This window comes from Pelodiscus sinensis, chromosome 8, assembly GCF_052426305.1.
Source record: "Pelodiscus sinensis isolate ZL-2025 chromosome 8, ASM5242630v1, whole genome shotgun sequence".
Classification (NCBI taxonomy): domain Eukaryota; kingdom Metazoa; phylum Chordata; order Testudines; family Trionychidae; genus Pelodiscus; species Pelodiscus sinensis.
This window is the reverse complement of record NC_143059.1, coordinates 62,481,991-62,504,252: the sequence shown is the minus strand read 5'-3', so window position 1 is coordinate 62,504,252 and position 22,262 is coordinate 62,481,991. Positions and strand designations below refer to the sequence as shown.

Genomic DNA, 22,262 nt, shown 5'->3' with positions numbered 1-22,262 from the left:
AATAATGGTTTAATGAGAGAAACGTGCAGCCTAAGGCATGCAGATTTGATGTTAAGAATATTGGTTGAAAGAGAAAGCTTTAAAGTTGCATATTTTGAAATAGAAACAAATAACAAAATAGTAAAGTCTCCAGCAGAGGACATTCAGCATTTGCTTGCTGCCTTTCTTGTGAAGTCCTGTGAGTCTTCTGTAATGGGACAGGGTTTCTGGGGGTGAGAGTAGAGTAACTGGAACAAAAATACATGCAGTGGAACTCTAAGGATTTCATGCTCTCTGAACTTTGCCTTCTACACTTCCTTTATGGTCTTAGCCACAGCATTTCCTGGAAGGAAAGGAAAATGTGAAGGAGAAAATTCTCAAAATGTTTTAATTTTGGATTCAGGAAAGGGCATACTATTTCCTCTTCTTGCTTCCTTGCCTTGGGGAAAGGCAGATTCTGGGAGCCATTGGAAAGTAGGATTAGTTTCTGCCTTTTACTCTCACTTATATGTATGATCTCAAATTATTCCACCCACAATAACATAACCCTCCACATTAATGCAGTTACACACAAATAGTTGCTCTGCCTCCTTGCATCTGTGCTTGGAAGAGCAGGTCTGACTCTTCCCTCCCTGGCATTAGTTTAACTCCATTGACTTTAGTGAAGTTACTCATGGCTTGGGATAATCACACCCACTGGGTACGTCTAGACTGGCAAGATTTTGCGCAAAAGCAGGTGCTTTTGCGCAAAAACTTGCCAGCTGTCTACACTGGCTGCTTGAATTTGCGCAAGAGCACTGACTTTGTAATGTACAAAATCAGTGCTTCTTGCACAGATACTTTCACACTCCCGCTCAGGAAAAAGCCCTCTTGCGCAAGAATACCGGTGTAGAGAGGGAAAAATTGTTTTGTGCAAAAAAGCCCCGATGGCTAAAATGGAGATCAGGGCTTTCTTGTGCAAAATCGCGTCTAGACTGGCCATGGATGCTTTTGCGCAAAAGCACTTTTTGCGCAAAAGCATCCTTGCCAATCTAGACGCTCTTTTTCGGAAATACTTTTAACGGAAAAACTTTTAACTTTACTTTCCGTTAAAAGTATTTCCGCAAAATCATGCCAGTCTAGACGTAGCCACTGGGTATAACTTACTTACAAGGCCTGACCAGTATTTCTGTTCCAAGTGGCTAGTTTAGGGCTTAACTCCCCCCTCTGGATACTTGAGTAAGTCCTTCATAATGTTGCAAGTATCAAGAGGGAAATAAAGTGCTGGAATGAAGTCTGATACTTTGTTGTGGATATTTTCAAATTGGCAATATTCAAAGAGTAGGAGGTCTGAGCTGCCATTCTCACTCTTAAATGATGTACGTTAGTAAAACAGAAAAGAAGTTGTTTCCACAAAGGTTTGTAGTTTCTTGCTTTTTCCCCCGCTTTCATTGAATATATTTTGCTGATTCTTTCTTCTTAGTTCCGGGATTATTGTGCAATCTGTTTACGTTGGGAATGGCCGGGGTCACCCAAATCTTTGGAAAAGTGCAATTTAGAAGCATCGTTTTTTGAAGGACACTTCTTGAAAATTCTTTTTGACAGAATGGGCAGGATTCTTGATCAGGTAACAAAATACATTGTTTCTGACTCTCTCATTTCTGAGGCTTCCATCCTTGATAAATGACTGATCTCCACCTGGTCACATTAACATCCATTTTAGATGTTTTATAGAAGTGTATTATTGTGCAACTCTCCCACAAAACTCTATGTAGCTCGAATGCACTAATTGTTATATTGTAGCTGTTGAATTGTTGGGTTTTACTAATATTGGCAATCTTGTCAACATTCTGAGGGAGCATTCTTTTTCTTACCTTTGCTTGAATGATTGGCACTTTATCAATAGCAAGGGTAGATTATGACATTCTCACTTACACTGAATACCATAATCATTTGTATTAATTGCCTGTTTTGTGTTCTAAATGTTTTCATGAATGATGCCCTAAACTGAATGTCATTTAAAGCTACAGATAGGCCAGTTCTACACTATGCAAGACATTTGATTTAAGATGCACAACTCCAGCTACAAGAATTGCGTAGCGGGAGTTGACGTACCTTAAATCGAATTTCTCTGGCATCCCCACTGTGGAAGGTCAATGAGAAAAACTCTCCCATCCACTTCCATTACTCCTTGTGACCCCATGGAGTACCAGGGTCGACAGGTATGCTATGACCATTCTATTTAGTGGGTCTTTACTAGCCCTGTTAAATTGAATCCTGGAAGCTCGATCTCTAGAGCTTTGATTTCCTTGTAAATATAGACAAGGCCACAGAGTATAAATGTCACTACAGTTATAGGAGGACAATATGATGCATAGGATGTCCAAGTGTTTTGTGCTTGTTTGTTCTTCCAGTAGGAGATGGGTTGTTATGGAGGAGTGAAGGATAGGAGAGAGAACTTTTTAACTGCCTATAATTTTCCTTTTTGTTTTATAACTACAAGGTCTTTGTGTGTAAGAGTTTTATTTTGTTCTGTTTTGATTTTTCTAATATTTATACATGGCTATATATTTAGCCATGTAAATTCTTCAGTACATAGAGAATTTCACAATCTAGATCACCTATATTTTTAATAAACTTTGCTGTATAATATGGTTCTCAAAACACTGTGCAGGAAATTAAAAGCCAAACTAAAATACTATATCATCTGCAGAGTTTCCCCAGACTTGTTCAGGGTTGAAGTAAATATTTTCTTCACACCAATGGTGCAAGGACATTTCTAGAGGGTACTTTTTCTAAGCCCTCCCAACAGATAATTTTAATAATACATGTCTTCACCATTTCATTATGTACCAGTGTTAAAAAATGTAGTTATCTGAGTTGAACCAAATTGGGTCTTCTTGTTGAAGAAACATGAGTGTAATACATGAGGTCCAGATTAGTATAATGAAATGTATAGAATATAATTCTGAGTAGAAGAGGATAAATCCTTTTTGGGTACCCACTTTCACTTTTTCTATGTTAGCATACTTCATTCTCTACTGAACACCCCCCCCCCCCACCCCCCAATACACACACACATTTGTCTCTTCTTCTTTATGCCTTTTTATCTCTTTGTGGCTGCATTTTCACTAGTAAAAAAAAGTGTGTTGGTAATTTGAAGTAGCAAACTGGCAGTATCTAATTTGAGATAAAATCCTACTCAAAATAAGGCTGTTTATATTTTGCATGCAAGTTAAGAGGTTGATTTGACATGAAAACAATAAATGGTCTTGTCTTAAATAGAATGTATAACAATTTAGTTAACTCCAGGTAGCTGCCTCAAGATAGGGACACACTACTTTTCCCTAGAGAAGACAGGGCCTGAAATCTAAATTATTCCCTCCGTAGTGCTATGTGGAATGCTTTTCAGGTGGTATTGCTGTAGAATAGATGCAGTGAAACTATTTACAGAAGGAACATATGGTACTAGAGAGACAAGGTGAGTGGGGTAATATTGAAGATACCCTTCTAGCATGTGATACTAGTCCAGTTTTTCTCTGCAGCTTTAAACCATGTTTAAAACTAGATGCTGTTAGTACCAGATTTCTTGTGATCGTACATTACTTTTGGTCAAGGTAAAAGTAGAGAAACCAAGGCTTATGGGCAGAAAGGCAACACCGTGTACAAGCAGATCTGCCATGACAGTCCTTTAAGAAAAATGTTGTGTGATGATAATTTGTAAAACCCAGGAGACTGAAAAATAGCTTTCATTGTGCTATCCCACTGTATCAGGGATTGTGTCATTTTCAGTTCTGCCCACTCTTTCTAGGCTTTGCATGCTGAGAACATGTTTTCAGCCTTAGCATTGCATTTTCTTGGGGTTTCTTATAGATCAGGTTAGATACTTCTTACATTACTTAATAGTGGATGTTTTCCACTTTAAATAGGATTGCTTTGAATCTCAAATCAAGTAAACACCTGTGTTAAGGAAATGAAAGTGTAACCATATACACGTTTAACCGATGAACCTGGTCTCATTGGTTAACCTATGCGGGGAGCTGGCTTAAAACCTGGCTCCCTGCACAGACCAGCTCCCATGGAGCCATTTTCTCCCTCCATGCACTGCTACCTCTGTATCAATAGGCAGGCGAGAGCTGGTATGCGCAGGGAGCTGCCCCACATGAAATTTTCAGAGGTTACAGTTACTTCAATGTATTTTAGCATCCCTGCTGTGCGTACATATAGATCCTGAACTTCAATATTCCAACTCTTTGACCTAGCTCACTGTAATTTGGGGGCTGTGAGAAATTTTATATTTGGAAGGAAATGGAAATGTTCCCCTAGCATGTGGATTTTTTTTTTTTATCTATCCAAACTCTTATCTAGATTAAGTTAAAGAACTCTATGTGTTGCTCCCAAGATCTTGATTCCAGTAAATACTTGTTCTATGTGTTACTAACTAAAGCAATACTGGTTTTAAATAATAGATCTGGAGTTTCATCTGTTTTTTAGAACCCACTAATCTGATGCACATGAAAATCTTGTTTCATGAGACATAAATTGTAGTGAATAAAGGAATAAAGGAAATTCCCAAAGGATATCCGAGGAACTAATGCCTACTGTTAAAACTAAAATAGCATCTGTTATTGAAGCACAATGTCAATTTGATCTAGTACCTGTCAGCAAGGCCCAATTTCTGAGTTAGTCAGGCAAGATGTCACGGTTTGTGGTGTTAAAAACAATACTTGACTCAAAAAGAATTAAAACAAACTGCCTCAGTCAGACAGCAAGAGTGAATTGCTAAAGCTATTTCCTACCAAAAAGCCTATACTTAAAGCCAAATTGAAACCTGGCCTGGGGATAATTCATAGTGAAGTGCTAATGTAACCCAGAAAAATCAAATGTTGGTTCTATCAAGTCAGATGAACGTGATAAAATTGATATAGTGTATGGTTATTTAAAGGTCCACATGAAATGACAAGTTTAGCAAAACATTCAGTTCTGCTTACAAATAGTGTTAGTCTTCTTTTAGGCTTTGGTATCATAATAAATTAATTAATAGTTTTTATACGGCATTTTTCATGAGTATATATCAAATTGCTTTACAAAGCAGGTAAATCTTGTTGCAGTTTCAGGGGTAACTGCACCTGAATACCCCCTCCAGGGTCTACTCCAGTAGCACCCTGGCGGGTCTCAGAACGCCAGTTGTCACCTGCCTCAGTGCACGGATCATGGTCCCATTCCTTTCACATTGTGGTTTTTCATGCTACACAGTCCCTGCCTTATACTCTAATAGCCCCAGCAAGCGGGTCTACCTAATGGCCAGCACCTGTGCATTGCTTTCTCTTCAAGGGCTAGGAGTGCTGTATCACACCACCCCTTTCTCAAAAAAGTGTGCTTATTTTTAAAGGTAAAAGCAATACAAGTTCTTACATGCTTACTGAATGCTGACCAGTGGTCATCCCCAGCTCCAGCAGTGGGCTCTGGGAAGTGTCAGTCTTACCATCCCTTCAGTAAGGGCTGGAATTCCCCAAGGCCCTGTCTGTCTGTAGAATCAAAATGAACACCACAAGTCAGTTCAGGATCATCATTTCATATCAATAGCCCTTTTGTTGTTTCCTGGTCTCTTTGGGTATGTCCATGCTGCTGCAGGGAGTGAGCCTCCCAGCCCAAGTAGACAGCTGCATCGTGTCAAAGCTTGAGTTTGCACACTAAAAATAATAGAATGGACAAGGCACATTGGATAGCAGCTCAGATCCCTTGGACTTGAGAGGGTGAGCCCCAGCTAAGGCTGCCATGTCCGCATTGCTATTTTTAGTGCACTTGCTCAAGCTCACGAGCACAATTTGTCTATTTGCCTGGGACATTCAGTCTTAGATGCAATGTTGACATATGCTGGAAAATCCAGTGCAAGCCACACTGAAGCATGCTGCTTTTTTGAAATTGTCAACAGTCCTAAGGCTTATGATCTCTTTCTGTGGTAACTCTTCCCCAAGGTACAGTCTGCAGCAATCTCCAGAGGTACGGTATGGCACAGCCTTGCAATATTTCACAGGTGTCATCATCTTCATTAAGAGATGAGGCAGTTGAGGAACAGAGAAGTGGAGTGACTTGCCCAAGGTTTACCAAACAGGCCAGTGGAAGAGCTGGTAGTAAAATAGAATCCAGATCTCCTCAATCCCCATCCAGAGGGTCTGTCTACTGGGTCACTCTGCAGCCCATGGTTAATAATACGCAGTATGCTTACATCATGGAGCTAGCCTTTGTTTCCTTCCCGTCCTTGTTTAGAATACTTAGTTGGCTGTTGAAATGGGTTGGATTGAGTTGCTTCTGAAATATATCCCATAGAAGCAGTTTAGGGATGCTAGACAGTGTATAATTGAATAGCATGAAATTTTAGCAGTTACACGTCTCTTTGATAGCCCTGGGGTGGGGCTGGCAGCCAGTGTGCTCCAGCATCATTTCCAGGGAGCCCCCTGCCACTCCGTGCTGCTGCTTCTGATACAGAGTCAGCAGCGCAGGGTGGCAGCAGCCCCATTTGCAGGGGACCAAGCTTCCCGTGGATAGGGACTGCTGCCACGGAGCAGACTCTGTCTGCAGTGAGCCTTGGCTTGCCGTGTGGGATGCGGAGCAGCCTCTGTCCACAGGAGCCCAGGCCCTTTGCAGAAAGAGGCTGCTCTGTGGCAGCCTCCCTGGCCCTGCCTCCTGCGTTGCTGCCTCTGATAGATGCAGCAGAGGTGGGGGGAGGTGGCTTCTGTCCACCCCTTTCATCCTCTGCTGCCTCTCTATGGGTATGTCTACACTACCACCCTAGTTCGAACTAGGGTGGTAATGTAAGCAACCGGAGTTGCAAATGAAGCCCGGGATTTGAATTTCCTGGGCTTCATTTGCATATTGCCGGGCGCCGCCATTTTTAAATGTCCGCTAGTGCGGACTCCGTGCCGCGCGGCTACACGCGACACGGACTAGGTAGTTCGGACTAGGGCTTCCCACTAGCGGACATTTAAAAATGGCGGCACCCGGCATTATACAAATGAAGCCCGGGAAATTCAAATCCTGGGCTTCATTTGCAACTCTGGTTGCCTACATTACCACCCTAGTTCGAACTAGGGTGGCAGTGTAGACATACCCTTCCAGAGACAGCAGCGGGGGGAGGCAGATCTGATGCTCAGGCAGTGGCTCTCCCCTCCCCTGTCCCTTACTGCCTCGGATACAGAGGCAGCAAGGGAGTAGGGAATGTGTGTAGTCACCTAGGCTTATCGGTTAATCGTGTTAATCATTGACATCTTTAATGCAATTATTTGGTTCTCTCATTTGTCCTTGCAGCTTTTAACATTTTATTTAAAATATTACATTTGTAGTTATTGTGGTTGTGAATAAATCTTTGACGGTTACCTAATGCAGCTGTGTTACTGAGTGTGCTGACGAGGAGACAGAAATAGTAGCTCTGTGAGAAGAAATGATAGCCCTTAAAAGACTTCCAGCTAGTTCAAAACAGAGCACTCTGTCTCTGAGCAGCCCAGTCTGCTGAAACCACATCACCCATGTGCTTCACTGTCTGCTCATTGAATACTGGTCACATTCCAAGTTCTCTTCAGAGTCCATGGGATTCATTGATTCAGATGACACAGGGCTTCCCACAGCAACTTCGTTCTTCTGCTACTGTGGAACTGTCAACCTCAAGAGAAAGGTGCGGGCACTAGAAACTGAGCTTTGACAGTAGCTGGGCTCACACTGTGGAACTTGCTTCTTTGCAAAATCTGGGTGGGTGAACATAAGAACACGAATATTGGTGCCTTCAGAATGACATGTAAATCCCACTTTGATGTACCTGTCCCACAAGAACACTACCTCCAGCTTATAACCATCCTAGTACCTAGCTCTTACCCAGCATTTCCTAAAGTTGTTTACATAAGAAGACAAAGTACCAGTATCTTCATTTTACAGAGGCAGGCTGATATACAAATATAATTCCCACTGACTAGGGTTGGAGAGAGAACAAGGAAATTCATATGTTCACTTCAACTAATCTGTAAGGTATTTGAATCTCCCTTTGAATGACATGTTATAAAAACAGAGAGGTGTTGACTGTGCTCTTACACTTCGGTGGGGTATTATCTCTGAAGTATAATGATGACATTTAAAATGTCAGCATTAAGTATTCCACTGCCAATCATTTTAGAAAGATCATCCAACTGTATTAAGTTTTTGTGCTGAGTTAGAATGTCGCCTCTCTCACAATGGGATTCTTGTGTGGAGATGATCGGTAGCTGAGGAATAAGCACCAGAAACAAAAAAAACTGTAATGAAGATACAGGTTGCATGGAAATGGATTCACTTTATGGGCTGAGGGAATCCTCTTACAGCTGCCTGTTGATAGCATCCTTTTCTCTGAAAACCTTTCTTACCAAGGAAGGCTGGACAGCATCTTTCAGTGTTTGACAGTGCTGCCTTTTGTATTTGGTTAGGATTTGGGATAAAAAGGTCACTAGAAAGCAACACAAAATACTTTCTCCATGAGGGACTGGTCATGGGGGTTTCCTGGTCCCATCTCTAAACCTTCCATTCACATTGCAATACTTGGTGCTGTCACTAGATGGCCTGGCTACCTATGGGTGTTCTTCCTAGTACAGACAGATGATAATAGAGTAGAAGCCATAAACATGGTTTTGTATTTCACATTTTCCTGTCCCTGTTTTATGTCAGCGTAGTTAGTAAGAAGTAGAGGGAAAGTCAACGGCACTTCAATCTTATTCTAAAGAGATTTTATGTTATTTCTTTGATGTTTCTTTAACAGGCATTCCTAAAGAACGGGGCATGAACTGTGTTCTCACAAAGGCAAAACCTAAGGATCCTGAAATTTTCTACCTAATTTAATCCAAGTTTGAGCTCAGACTACAAAGATTTTGGGCACTGGTCCTGCACTGAAATCAACAGCACTCCATGCGGTGCAGCAATCCCCCAAATATGATTAATCTTAAACCCTAACTCTTTTATACCACTTTTCACCAGTAGATCTTGAAGCTGTATACAAAGTAGGGCAAGTCTCATTATCAATATTTTATAGATGGAGGCTGAGGTACAAAAATAATTCCCATTGCACACTTGTTATTTATCTCTTAAATTAGAAAGGGGGCCAGAGATACGGTAGCTGACTTGTGACTTCTGTTTAAAATAAAACAAGTAGTTTGAATGCTTCCTGGAAACACGGATGACAGGATGTTGTCCAAGCTGTGCAGCTGATTGCTAAAGAAGTTTGAGAGAGAATTATGAGACTTCAAACTGTGTGTGTGTGTGTGTTTAAAAAAAAAAAAAAAAAAAAAAAGCTACTTCCAGAGTAGAATATGTAAATCCACAAACACTGAATGGTGTCCAGATATTTAAATTCTATATTTAGGCATGCATACACACTCTGAAACAGAATCTACATCTGTTACTAAAGACTTAAATTAACGCAAAGTATTAGGGATCAGTCCTGCAAGGTACTGAGTGCCCATGCCTGCCATTGGCTTCAGTAGAAATTGAGGGTGCTTAATACTTCCACAAGGTTGGCACCTAAAACTGTAATCTAGGAAAAGCCTCTGAATTAATCACTAACCAGTCCTGTCTTGCATTAAATGAAAGCCACATACCAGCATTAATTTTGCTGTGACAGAACTCCCCTCTTCAAATTTCTAGGTTCCTTCTTTGTGGTTTTCACAGAGTTGTATTAGTGTTAATGGAATGAATGGGTCCAGAGAGCTAAAGGTGTTAACCTGACCTAAAACTGTCCAACATGAAACAGTGTTAAGCAAGGCTTGGCATACAGAGACCTCAACCTGCTTAGGAGCTTGGCACTAAGTTCCATGAAAGTCTTTTTAATCTTTTATTAATGATGCAGCGAAGAAAGAAAACACATTTTCTGTCTTTTCTGTTGACTCTCGCTTGTAGTCTCACTGCTGGATAAATACAGGCCCAGGACACGATCTTATCAGCCACCGGAAGACGTGGCAAGCTGGTAGGGTATTTATGTTAGCTACATCTTTCTGGTCCCAGGCTTACAAAATGGTTACAAAATATGCAGTCTTGGCTGGTCAAGCCAGGGTTGTACTAGACAGAAGGCAAAAGGGAGAAGTATAGGAAAGTAAATAAGGTGGAGAAGGAAAAGAAAACATGGAGGGTAGGGTGTGACAGTCTAATGGCACAAGTAGTATTTAGGATAGACTTGATGCAGGTGGTGTCATTTGGTTCCCTTTCTGGCTGGGTCTGGTCAAGATTAGGATGAAGATCTGTGCTCCCAGGAAATGGTGGAGATGGCAGCCATGATGGTAAAGCTTGCTCCAGTAGCCAATATATATCCCCAGAGTCCCTTTCTTGAACAGCAGCAAAAGAGTGATGAGTAGAATATCCCTTTATTCTTTGTTCACATAGGCATAATTTCTGACAACAATTTTGGTTCATTGATTTCTGTTCTCTTTTGTTTTGCCGGGTGTTATTTTCATACAGTCCTTGATCGGGATGTTACATTTCCATTTATCAGCTAATTGAGTAGTCGATGGAATTTCCATTGACTCGAGTAGTCAATAAGGGAGTGAGGCGCAGTGAGGAACCCAGCACAGAGATGGTGCTGGGGGGGAACCGGCTTTCAAGCCAGCTTCCCCAGCCCCGGCTTCTGCTTCCCCACCTTGCTCCCTTTGATATATAGGCAGCGGGGAGGGGGGGAGAATACAAGTAGTTAACTCAACTACCCGATAAGCCTAAGCTTATTGGGTATTTGACTCCTCTTTTATGTCTCTAGTCCTTGAGTTATATCAGGAGGCCTTTTTGTTTAGTCTAATTCAATCTGTCTTGGGTTTTCCACCTTTTCCCATCAGTATTTGTCACTATAGCTTATTGTGGCATTTCATGCTCACTTTGTACAGTTGAGTGCACAATTAGGGTATATTTGCACACTTAAGTATCACAATACCTCCTTTAACAGTAGAACCAACAGCTACTGTGAACAGCCTTTGTAATTGCTACCTCAGCACATGGTTTTTGTTTTCTTCTAACTTTCCTGAGAATTTTCAGTAACTGTGGGACAGCTGGCAAACACTCTCACTCCTTATCATCCTGGCTCTGATCAGTGATTTTCTGGTGGGTTTCGCAATCCCTTTGAGGGCCTGATATGCAGACAATACCAACAGTAAGCAATAACTCCGCAGCCATTCATTCTGGGGGTTTTCCCCACTGCAACAAAATGCTATCTTAGCCGGTGGTATGAGCTTTGTCCCCAATGAGAAACACAGATATCAGCAAAGGCCTTGACAGAGCTATAAAAATCCCCATAGCATATGAAAGCCATGAAAAAAGATTTTCAAGTATGATGAAACGCAATGAAAATACACACAAATACTGGAAAATGCAGATTTTCCGTTCAGTAGCAAAGAGCCTGAGCAGTAGCCATTGCTGCCTGGTCACATTTCTTTTTATTTAGATTTTTTTTTTACACTTATCATTTGTGTATTATTGGGAGGAAATTTTTAGTTTAGTTATTTATTAGCGATCATAGGTCCTTATATTGCTCCCATTACCATGTAATCTATTGCTCAAACTATCATAATGGAAGAAATTATCAATGATCAGATTTTCAGAGCATGTATGTACTGCAGCTAGGACAGGGGTGGGCAGTAAGCAGCCAGCGTGCCAGATGCAGTTCACCAGGATTAGCCCCAGGGAGGGGACCCTGGCGCTTTATTTACCTGCACATCCACAGCTATGTCCACTTTTAGCTCCTGTAGGCCTCTGCTAACCCTGGGAAACCAGGCTTATTGCCCACCCCTTGAGCAGGAGCATAGCTGCTTTCAGTTCATTACCCTTCTGTAGCTAGCCTCATCTGGATCTGATACAAGAATGGGAAAATCCACAGCGCATGCCCCTCAGCTATGTTGAGAGGTTGTTGCAGGGATGGGAGGATTTTGGCCTGACTCGGTACTTGTGATTGAGAGGAAAGCAGCTGTTTATGCAGGGGGTAGAAGAGGAGAGCATTGGAATGAAAATAACAAATAATGTTCTCTTGTCTGTTTGCAGCCATACGATGTAAATTTACAAGTTACGTCCGTGTTGTCCAAACTCTCCCTGTTTCCCCATCCACACATCCATGAATACCTTTTGGATCCCTATGTAAATCTGGCTTCAGGCTGTCGATCGCTCTTCTCTGTTATTGTGAGGGTGAGTAAACAACTAACCAACATGTATATGTAGCAACTGTAGTGATAAACTTAATAGCTTTGTAATGAATGCTAAAGGATAGGTAACTTCGGCTTTATAGTATGGCATTTGCCTCTTAAAAGGGATATACTTTAAAAAGCACTAAACTATGGACTTTCCTACCAAAGAACATTGAAGAATGCACTTCTCGGTAAATCTGTTTACTCTCCAGGGGCATCTTTGAAATTGTTTTATTTGCCATGTTTGCAGAATTTCAAAGATGTGGCTATAAAATGATTTCTTTCAATGTTGTGACCTTATTCCCAGTTGACATGGCAGTATCCTGTAATGCCATAAGTACAGGCATATGTCTGCACTAGAACATATGAGGGTGAAAGAGCTGGTTTTATTGAGGCATAAGTAAATTATTCTCCTGAACATGCGGTGCTTTTGAATGGAATGTTACTTCATATTGTCCTATCCCCTTCAAGCATGATTGTTTTACTCTTGTCCACCTGTAACTCTATTGCAGATCTGTGTCCACTGTAAAAATCGCTGTACTTACCTCAGCTCCTTCATATCTCCCTCTGATCTCCTCACTCCCTCTAATACGATCAGTTCCACAAATCCCCCACAAAATACAGACAAATGTGTTAAGAACCCTTCCTGCCTGCAAACAGCAAAACCAGTTCCACCAGGGGTCCTCTGAGAAATGTCAGTTATGAAGAGATCTGGCCCCCAAAGGATGTAGCTAATGATTCCAAGCCCACATATAAGGAGAAACAGGATGAAAAGGAGCTAAGGAAGAAGACCTTGTGACATTCAGGGAGCAAAGACTTTCTGCCAGAGGAGCTAGCACCAAGCTGCCTCTGAGAGATTTAGAGCCCCCTGGAAACACAAAGGAAGTAGATGGAGATTAGAAGCCTTGAGAGCCAAGGGCTTTTTTACTTGATTATAGCCTATGACTTGTTTTACTTGATCTGTTTGATTCCCATGGGTCAAACACCAATGTTAGCTGCTCGAACTGGAGTTTGCACAACATGGTGTCCATCCTTCTTTCTACAGTCCTTAAAGCCAATGGGTTAAAGCTGCTGAATTTTTCAGTGGTTACACATTTACACACAGAGGAGGGGAGGAGGTGGGAGTGGTGCTCACAAGGAGCCAGCTTTTAAGCTGGCTCCCCATGAACTCAGGCTCCTGCCTCTCTCCCCTCTGTTGCTTCTAATATAGTGAGAGCAGGGTGGGGGGCGGAATCTGTGTGTAACTGAGAGGGTTAGCTGACAGGCCCAGGATCATCGGTTAACTGGGATCATAGAATCAGAGTTGGAAGAGACCTCAGGAGGTCATCAAGTCCAGCTCCCTGCCCAGAGCAGGACTATTCCCAACTAAATCACCCCAGCCAGGGCTTTGTCAAGCTGAGACTTAAAAACCTCTAGGGATGGAGATTCCACCAGCTCCCTAGGTAACCCATTCCCATGCTTCAACACCCGCCTAAGGAAATAGTTTTTCCTAATATCCAACCTAGACCTCCCCCTCTGTAACTTGAGACCATTTCTCCTCGTTCTGCCATCTGTCACTACTGAGAACAGCCTCTCTCCATCCTCCTTGGAACCTTCCTTCAGGAAGTTGAAGGCTGCTTTCAAATCCCCCCTCACTCTTCTCTTCTGCAGACTAAACAAACCCTTCTCAGAGGTCATGTGCTCCAGGCCCCTGATCATTTTGATCGCCCTCCGCTGGACCCTCTCCAATGTGTCCACATCCTTTCTATAGTGGGCGGCCCAGAACTGGACACAATACTCAAGATGTGGCCTCACCAATGCCGAATAAAGGGGAATAATGACATCTCTGGATCTGCTGGCAATGCTCCTCTTAATGCAACCTAATATGCCATTAGCCTTCTTGGCTACCAGGGCACACTGTTGACTTACATCCAGTTTCTCATCCACTGTAATCCCCTGGTCCCTTTCTGCAGAACTGCTGCTTAGCCAGTCGGTCCCCAGCCTGTAACAATGTTTGGGATTCTTCCATCCCAAGTGCAGGACTCTGCATTTGTCCTTGTTGAACCTCATCAGGTTTCTTTTGGCCCAATCCTCTAATATGTCTAGGTCACTCTGTACCTGCCCTCCAGCGTATCTACCTCTCCCCCTAGCTTAGTGATACATATTCACATCCCTAATGCTGCTTCCAGAAGCAGCTGGCTGGCTGAGTGCAGACATGGCTCTGCAGCTCGAGGCAGGGGGGAGAGAATGAGGCAGCTTCTTCTGCCACTGCCCTCGGCACTGTCCAAGCAGCTCCCTGGACCTTGTGGGCACAGGCAGCAGAGCAGCACATGGAAAACTCCCCCTGGGGCTGCTTACAGAGTGCAGCCATTTCTAGGTGCAGCACGAGCCAGGCAGGCAGAGACAGTTTCTCTGAGCCATACTGTTCTGCCAACTAGGAGCTCCCTATGGTAAGTGCCTCCTGGCCTCAGCCTCTGCCCTTAACCCCTGTGCCAGCCCTGAACCTGCACGCAAACTCCCTCCCAGAACGCACGCCCCTTATCCGTCCAATGCTGTGCCCCAGCCTGGAGCCCGCTCCTGCATCCAGAGTGTGGAGGTGCATGAGGAAGTAGTGCAAGTTCTGGAAGGGAGTTTTCCCAACCAGGAGTCCCTGCTTCACCCCAACTCCCTCACGGAGTTTGCACCCGTCACTCCTGCGCCCCAACACTCTGCTCTAGCCTGCAGCTTCCCTCGTACCCAACTAACTCCCAGTGCCCTCATCCCTCCTGCACCCCAGTGGTGCTCCAGCCAGACGAAAGTGAGGGAGAATGAGCAGGGGAAGGGGCGGGGCCACAGGGAAAGGGCAGGGTAGATCCTGGGTTGCCTTTAAATTCAGATCATAGTCTTAGGCATAAAGAGTTTGGAGACCACTGGTCTAGTGACTAGGTTACACGTTGGTTTATGGTCTGTACAACCTTTGAGCTGACAGAACCGAGTCTTCTAGCAGAGGGACATGTTTTTAGATCCAGAGTTCCCCAAGTTTAGTTTCTCCTGTGCAACAGGGGCATCATGTTATAGGAAAACAAGGAGGAGTCCGGTGGTACTTTAAAGACTAACAAATTTATTCGGGCATAAGGTTTCATGAGACACAACTCACTTCCTCAGATGCTGAAGAGAAGAGAAGAAGAAAAGAAAAAAGGAAGGGATATAGAGGTGGGAGTGTGGTATCATTGCTAAATAAATCGGAGAGGATGTTGCTAAAACAGACTAACACAGCTACCTCTCTGAAACACGTTATGTGAAGATGACTGCCCCTCTTTCCCCTTATTCAGGGCTCCCTAAACAAAGTCACAGCCCTTCTTGGGGTCTAGGTTTTTAATTAAGTTCACAAAATTGCCAAAAGAAACACACAAGAAATCTCCACACGTCCTTAAACTGAGCATAGCCCCTCCTCCCTGAAAGACTGTCCCTTCCTCAGGGATCACTTCAGGAGACCCTCTCTCTTTCCGCAACACCCTTCTAGCTCTGCTCTTGTTTTTAGCTCTCTTCACTCTCTCAGGCTTCATGAGGAATATGGGGGGCTTGAAAGGAGCCACATTTGCTCCTTGGAGAAGTTGCTTCTTCCACCATTTCTCTCCCCACACAGTCTCTTCTTTCCTGAGTTTTTGGGGTCACTAACCAAGCTTCCTGCCTCTGGCAGTCTCAACTACAAATTCCCCTGCAGCTTCCTGCTGCCCTTTCTGTGGGAATCATCTGATTCCTCCTAGCTGAGGCCCATCTTGTAATCAGGGCTGGCTTGGCCCTAGGCTCTCCAGCCCAAAGGCAAGCCACTCTGTTGCCACTGCACTCTAAAATCACAGGGTCTCTGCAGTAATTAGCAGAGGGAATGCTGCTGTAGGTTGCTTGCACACTAGAAAGCTGAGGATTCAGTAGCAGAAAGATTCTGAACATCCCTTGTCTGTTGGGCAATTGTGAAGATGAATTAACCACCTTAAAAGTTGATTGTTGTTTGAACTCTCATTGGCTGTCTCTTTATTTGGCTATCACTTCATATAGTACTACTTTGCCTCTGTGTGATTTCAGGTTGTTGGAGATCTTATGGTGAGAATCCAGCGCATCCCAGATTTTACTCCCAAACTTCTGCTGGTCAGAAAGCGTCTGCTTGGATTGGAGCCTGAAGGGCCCATGTAAGTAAATCGATTGCAAACCCTCCCATGGCAGCATATGCTCTCCCTGTCACTAGGGTGACCTAATTTTGGGGTGCGGATGCCGCCTCCTCGGCCAAAAGGGGTTTGGCTGTCACTATAATCTGTAACACTTCACCAGTCTCCAGGCAACCCGGGGTCCATAAGCGGCCCAGCTTGCCGGGCAGCATGGCCCAAGGGGGGGGGGGGGAGAGAGAGGCACTCTATAGCCCCCAGTTCAAGGTAGTAGACATAGGGTAGTATGTCTTATTGGTTAGAGTCAATAAATGGTAGCCCTCAATCCAGGGCAGGATGGCCTACTGGCCAGAGTCAATGCAGTTGGGGCTAGTGTCCCGGTAGGGGGACCCGGGCCCACCTTGCTCCACCAGGTCCCAACCCAGGGCCTTTTGAGTAGCAGCATGGTCTGCCACTCCCTCGGCAGGGTATCTGGCGGAAACATGCCAAGGATACCTACCTCTTTGTTTGGATCAATGTCCCACGTGGTAGCTGGGTCTTCCAGATATCCAGCAGCTGCTTCTCCCTGGGATTCCACGGGGTTTGCATTGTGGCTGTCTCCCGGGTCTCTGGTTCTTGCCACTAGAGTGGCTGGCTGCAGCAGTTCAGGAGGTCTGACAGAAGGTCCTTCTCATTCGCTGGTCAGCCCGTACTGAGCTGCTCCGCGGCCTTTTATACTGTTCGAGCATGCCAGTCTGGGTAAAGGGGCAGGACTTCCTCTGCCCACAGAGTCTTAGCTGCCCCCCCCCCCCCCCCCCAGTATGGGGTATGCACTCCCCATCATATCTCTACACAAACTGTTTGCATGCGCGACTTCTTCTTAGTCCCTGTTGTTTTTTCCTTTCCCAGTATTGACCACATGACATTACTAGAAGGAGTGATTGTACTGGAAGAGTTCTGTAAAGAGCTGGCAGCAATTGCATTTGTGAAATACCATGCCTCAGTTACACCCTAAGCAGTTTCTTGATGTGACTGAGCTACAAAATCAAGTGCATTTTGGTAAATAAAAAAAGAGTTGTCTCCACCCAGACGAGAAGAAAGAGAGAGAGCCTCCTAACAAAGGGTCGATATCATTTGACAGTTGTTATGGATGGCATTGGAGGGTGAGTTCTTGGTCACTTCATGATTTCTTGGCCTTGGCTGCACTCTGATGGCGTTGTAATCAAATGGACATTGAACCCAGGATGCAATCAAAGGGACTTCAGGGCAGACACAACATAACGTTTCCAGTCAGTGTTGGAAGAGCTGAAAAAAATGTCTGAGGAGCCATAAACTTCATAACTTTGGTTACCAGGCCATTCTTTTAACAACATTTTAGATGGTAAGGGGTTTTGATATGCTCTGGGGCTCATGTACTTAAATTGTCTTTTGGGATTGTTATTGCTTTTTGAAATAGCAAACTATTTCTGTAATGTTTTCATGTCACAAGTCTTTTCTCTTCAGTTGAAAACATGAAAGGAAAACAGTAAAGCAGCATGTGTAGAGATACAAGTGATACCATCTAAAACACTGGAAAGTGGATGAAAAGACCTGTTAATTCATATGCAGTATATGCTCCCGGTGGAATGAATTCTACATTTGTGAATCTTCTTACATTGTAGTGAATTTTGGGCTGGTGAATTCTGATTCACAACTGTGTTATCCCAGTTTTACCCTGTTGTAATTCCTTATATTACTGAAATTATATTGCCATACATTGGCGAATCAGGGCCTGTATGTAAACAATGATCATATCCTCAGTATGCATGTTTCATGTGTGGTGCTCTTTGTCTTTCCAAATGATTTCTCCTGAGTTCATCTGTGTAACTAGATTTGCCTTAGATTTTTGTATGTGAGCTCCAGTTTGATCCATGTCATCTTTACAAGGATGCTAGTTATACAGGTCATTAATAGTAGTTGCTAAAACAGTATTTTTTTAAAATGCTATTTAACATTGGCTTAAGGATATTTTGTGCCTTGAAAATTGGCAGTGTAAATGTTCCGTTATTTTAAAAAAATGTTTTATTGCTTGTTTAAACATAACCATAGTGTCCAGACAAAAAGAGTGACTGAAACTGTTTTGGGCAGCAGTACAAAGGATAATACAATACCTGGGACCAAAATTCTGGTTTTCACAACCCTGGGATGCAAAGATGTTTCCCGGTGCATTCTTTGCAACATGAATTCCATCAGCCAGAGCAGGAATTTCCATTGCAGGCCGAGAGACATGCACTCAAGCATACTTCGCTAATATTCCTCCTGGATGATTACAGTTAACACTTGCTGCAGACAGCAGAATATGCATTAGTAACCTGAAAGGGTTGGATGTGCTCCTTAACCTTCACATCACTCTTAGTGATCTCTGGAGAGAGATCATCCCTCCTGTTTTCACAGGAGAATACCTTCATATTGACATGGTAGCAAGGACAGACGAAGCAGGATTGAACCCTTAATGTTCACATGGCGTTTCTTTGTATGTTTTCAATATCCTGTTGGACAGTAAGTGCCCGTTTCTGATCTCATTTCAGATTAAATTAGGACTGATTTAATCAGTCAGTAGCATTCCTCCTGATCTCCATGGGTGAAACTGGGATCAGAATCTGGCCTTCCATAATTTTGATGTCTCTTTTTTTATCAGAAGTCTTCAAGTGGCTTGTGAAACAAAATTGAACACTTTCACAGTTAAAAAATGCATCACTTAGTCACGGCATAAACTCCAGTGGAGTGTCCTGCAGACAGAAATGTGGAGTACCACTCCAAAAAAGGAGTATTGCCCCAAAGTGGTTCTGGCCAGGGAGTAAGATGACTCAGTAGCTGCCTACGCATCTTCCCATCAACTTCAGCTGGAATGAAAGATGTTCTCAAGAACGGGTAGCAGTGGGAACCTTGGACTTAGCAGGCATATGCACCAGCTTTGCTGAACATGGTCCAATAATGTTTTCAAACTAAAATAGCTTAGTAAAATAAAGTTAAAGGGTATTTTCCCTTCTTTTGTGTTCTTTACATGGATATTTGGAAATTAGCAAGTGATTTTTTTTTTTTTTTTACAGAGCAATGTGTACTACAGTTGATCCATTTTAAGATGCTTCATTGATATAATATATTTGCCTGTGCATACAGTATAAAAATGTTTGTGTGTACATTTCTGTTTAATGCATACTTTTGGATAATTTGGCTCCAATTCTGCAAAGCACTTATTCATGAGCTGAAAGTTAAGCATCTACCTAGGACCCTCTTAAAGTGAATATGAGTTAGGAAAACAGTTGAAGTTAAGCTTGTTTTTAAGTGTTATACCAAACAGCAGTAGAATTATGCATGTTCTTAAGTTCTTTGATGAATCAGGCCTTTGTTGTTTTAAGTTGAGTTTAATTACCCTTCTTGGAAAATTTAATCCTATTTTCATTATTTATTAAAAAAATAAATTCTGATTTTTAGAATACTCCTAAAGTCCCACTTGCAATGTAAACTATAGAGAACGTAATGCTATGAAAAATGGGAGTGAAAAAACAAAATCCACATTCAAGTATTGCAGATAATATGATCATTATAAATCCATGTGAGATGCAGGATCTCAGAAGGAGACATGAGCATTATTTAATTTTTTTTACCAGTTGCTGCGATCTGAGCTAATTACACAGTAAGAGATTGCATCTGTCAGTTTATGCATGGATAACTGCAGAGTCTGTAGTTTTAAAATACAAAACAATCTCCCTTAGGGATGTAAAAGAGTAGTCAAGTCAACTACTCGCGTTTGCCCCAACTCCCACCTTGATGCCTCTATATCAGAGGCAGCAAGGCAGGGGGAGCAGGAGCTAGTGCTGGAGGGAGTCAGCTTAAAAGCTGTGGCCGAGGGAGGGGGAAGGAGCAGGACAGGGGAAACAGAGGCACAGCTGGGAACCCGGTGTGAGCAGGGACTGAAGCCATTCCTGCTCACACTGGGTCCTGACTGCTGCGCCTCTCTCCTATAAATGTAGTAAGAGCCACCTGACAGAAGCGCAGTGGGGATAGCAAGCACCCCCTACCCCCGTATTGACTAATGTAGTAGTGGATGGAAATTCCATTGAGTACTCGATTAGCTGATTAATCAAAATCTAACATCCCTAATCTCCCTAGCTGCAAGCCGGATTGTTTTAATGCTTGCAGTTGAATAATAAGATATACTCCAAATAGTCTTAAATTCATGATGTAGTTATCCAGAATTTAGTCTTCAATGTGTTTAGTAGCTGGGGTGATATTATTTTGCAAAACAAATATTACTCAGGCCACAAATTACAAAAAGTTGCTCCATTTTAATAGCAAGTGAAGCAGTGCTAAGGAAAGCTTGAGACCTTCCACGTTTCATGGGTGCTGCTTACAATAATTATCATAAATTGTGACAACAACTTTTCTTTTTGTAAAAACAATCGATTCTTCCTTAAGAGGTGGAAATCGTTTAATTTTATTTCTTGTTTTTTATGCACTTTTATTTTTAAAAGTAAAAATTAGTTCAACTTTTATGTTTTTAGTCATGGAATCTATGCATGTCATTGAGTTACCCATTGCGTGTGAGTGTGTGTGGTTATTTATTGCCCACAAGTGGACACCTAAGAACCATGGTCTGATATTCAGAAGTTCTGATATTCTACAAATTCTTCCCCTCATATTCTGAATCGCTGGTGTTTATCACCTTTGAAGATCATGGCAATAGTATTATTTTCAAATATTTGAGGGGAAAATACTGGGTAGTTTTGGTGAAATAAGCAAATTCAAACTACATTTTAACCCTGATGCACATTTTTGTAAATAAGGGCACATTTTTATTTTTCTGCCATTCATTGTATGTTTTGATTAGGACCTGATGTAGAAACTTTTGTAATAAGCAACTTCTGTCAGAACAGAAGTTTGTCCTTAGTCTGTTTCCATTATGATTGTAATCTTCCTAGTATTCAACTCTTGTCTGTGTAATGTTCGTATAATGTATTCATCTGTGCAATATAGGAGCTGTGATTTGATTCACGGCTTCAGTCTGAAAGTACATGACTTAAATATATGTGTAAGGACTGAAATCCTGAGCTTGCTTACACTATTGCAAGTGTAACAATTGTTACACCTGATTTTACAGGGCAAGAGTAATCATAGAATTGCTTTTTGTAAATGCATGGTAAAAAAAATTTTATCATGCATTTGCTGTATAAATATACAGTTACCATGCAGTTATGAAGTACTATGTGAAACCTACAGATTACATGGCAGTTGTACTCTGGGTTGTGTGATAATCCAAAACTATAAAATGCATATCATACAGGGCTTTCCAATCATGATCACTAATAATATTTTCTGTGCCCTGTAAAGTAATTACTCTCTATATTACACTTTTTGTTTTGCCTCCTGCCTTGTTTACATTAAACAGGATATTCTGTAAACTTTTTAAATTGAACTTTATATAGGTCACTGAACAGTGGTGCCAAGGTTTAGCAAACACGGGATATGCAACAAAGGAACTGTTAAAACAACCACATTATTGTACATAAAGTACTAACTTTTACAAAGGAGGTTGTGATAAAATTACATTTTTGTGCTAAAAATGCATGCAGGATTAAAAGGGATATTCTAAAAATAAATTAATTTAAATGAAGTGACTTATATTTTTTGTCAGTATTCCAAGTAAATTTTGTGTGTGTGTTGAGAGGAAGAAAATGGTTCAAAATCATTGAAGTGAAGATGATCTTGCTTTCATCCTGAGGGATTTTCACACATGCAGGAAACTTTATATAGTAATCACAACAGCCATAAATGGTGGGATTTATGTTTAAAAGAGTACAGCAAGGGTTCGCTACACTTTTGGATACAAAATGAAGCTGTAGGCTCACTCCCACTCAAACTGGCAACAAAAGAAGAAGACAGAATGTAATCACTCAGAACTCAGGCTAGTGCCCTCTGCTCTTAGGGAAAAAAAGTCCCTTAGGATCAAGTGGTCACAACCCTGGTCTCATGCCACCCGAAGAGTAGAGTGCTCTCT

At 42.3% G+C, this 22,262-nt stretch overlaps 1 protein-coding gene across 2 annotated transcripts in view; it reads left to right on the top strand.

The window, feature by feature from the left end:
- FHIP2A (FHF complex subunit HOOK interacting protein 2A) overlaps positions 1 to 21,878 on the top strand; it is a 59,786-nt gene extending 37,908 nt beyond the window's left edge. For both annotated transcript variants that reach the window (XM_075935415.2, XM_075935414.2), the window contains exons 14-17: positions 1,442 to 1,585; positions 11,989 to 12,129; positions 16,170 to 16,273; positions 17,135 to 21,878. In XM_075935415.2, the coding sequence (XP_075791530.2) occupies positions 1,442 to 1,585; positions 11,989 to 12,129; positions 16,170 to 16,273; positions 17,135 to 17,240 (495 nt within the window). In that variant the 3' untranslated portion in view covers positions 17,241 to 21,878. The remainder of the gene's footprint in view (positions 1 to 1,441; positions 1,586 to 11,988; positions 12,130 to 16,169; positions 16,274 to 17,134) is intronic.
- The last annotated feature ends 384 nt before the right edge of the window (positions 21,879 to 22,262 follow it).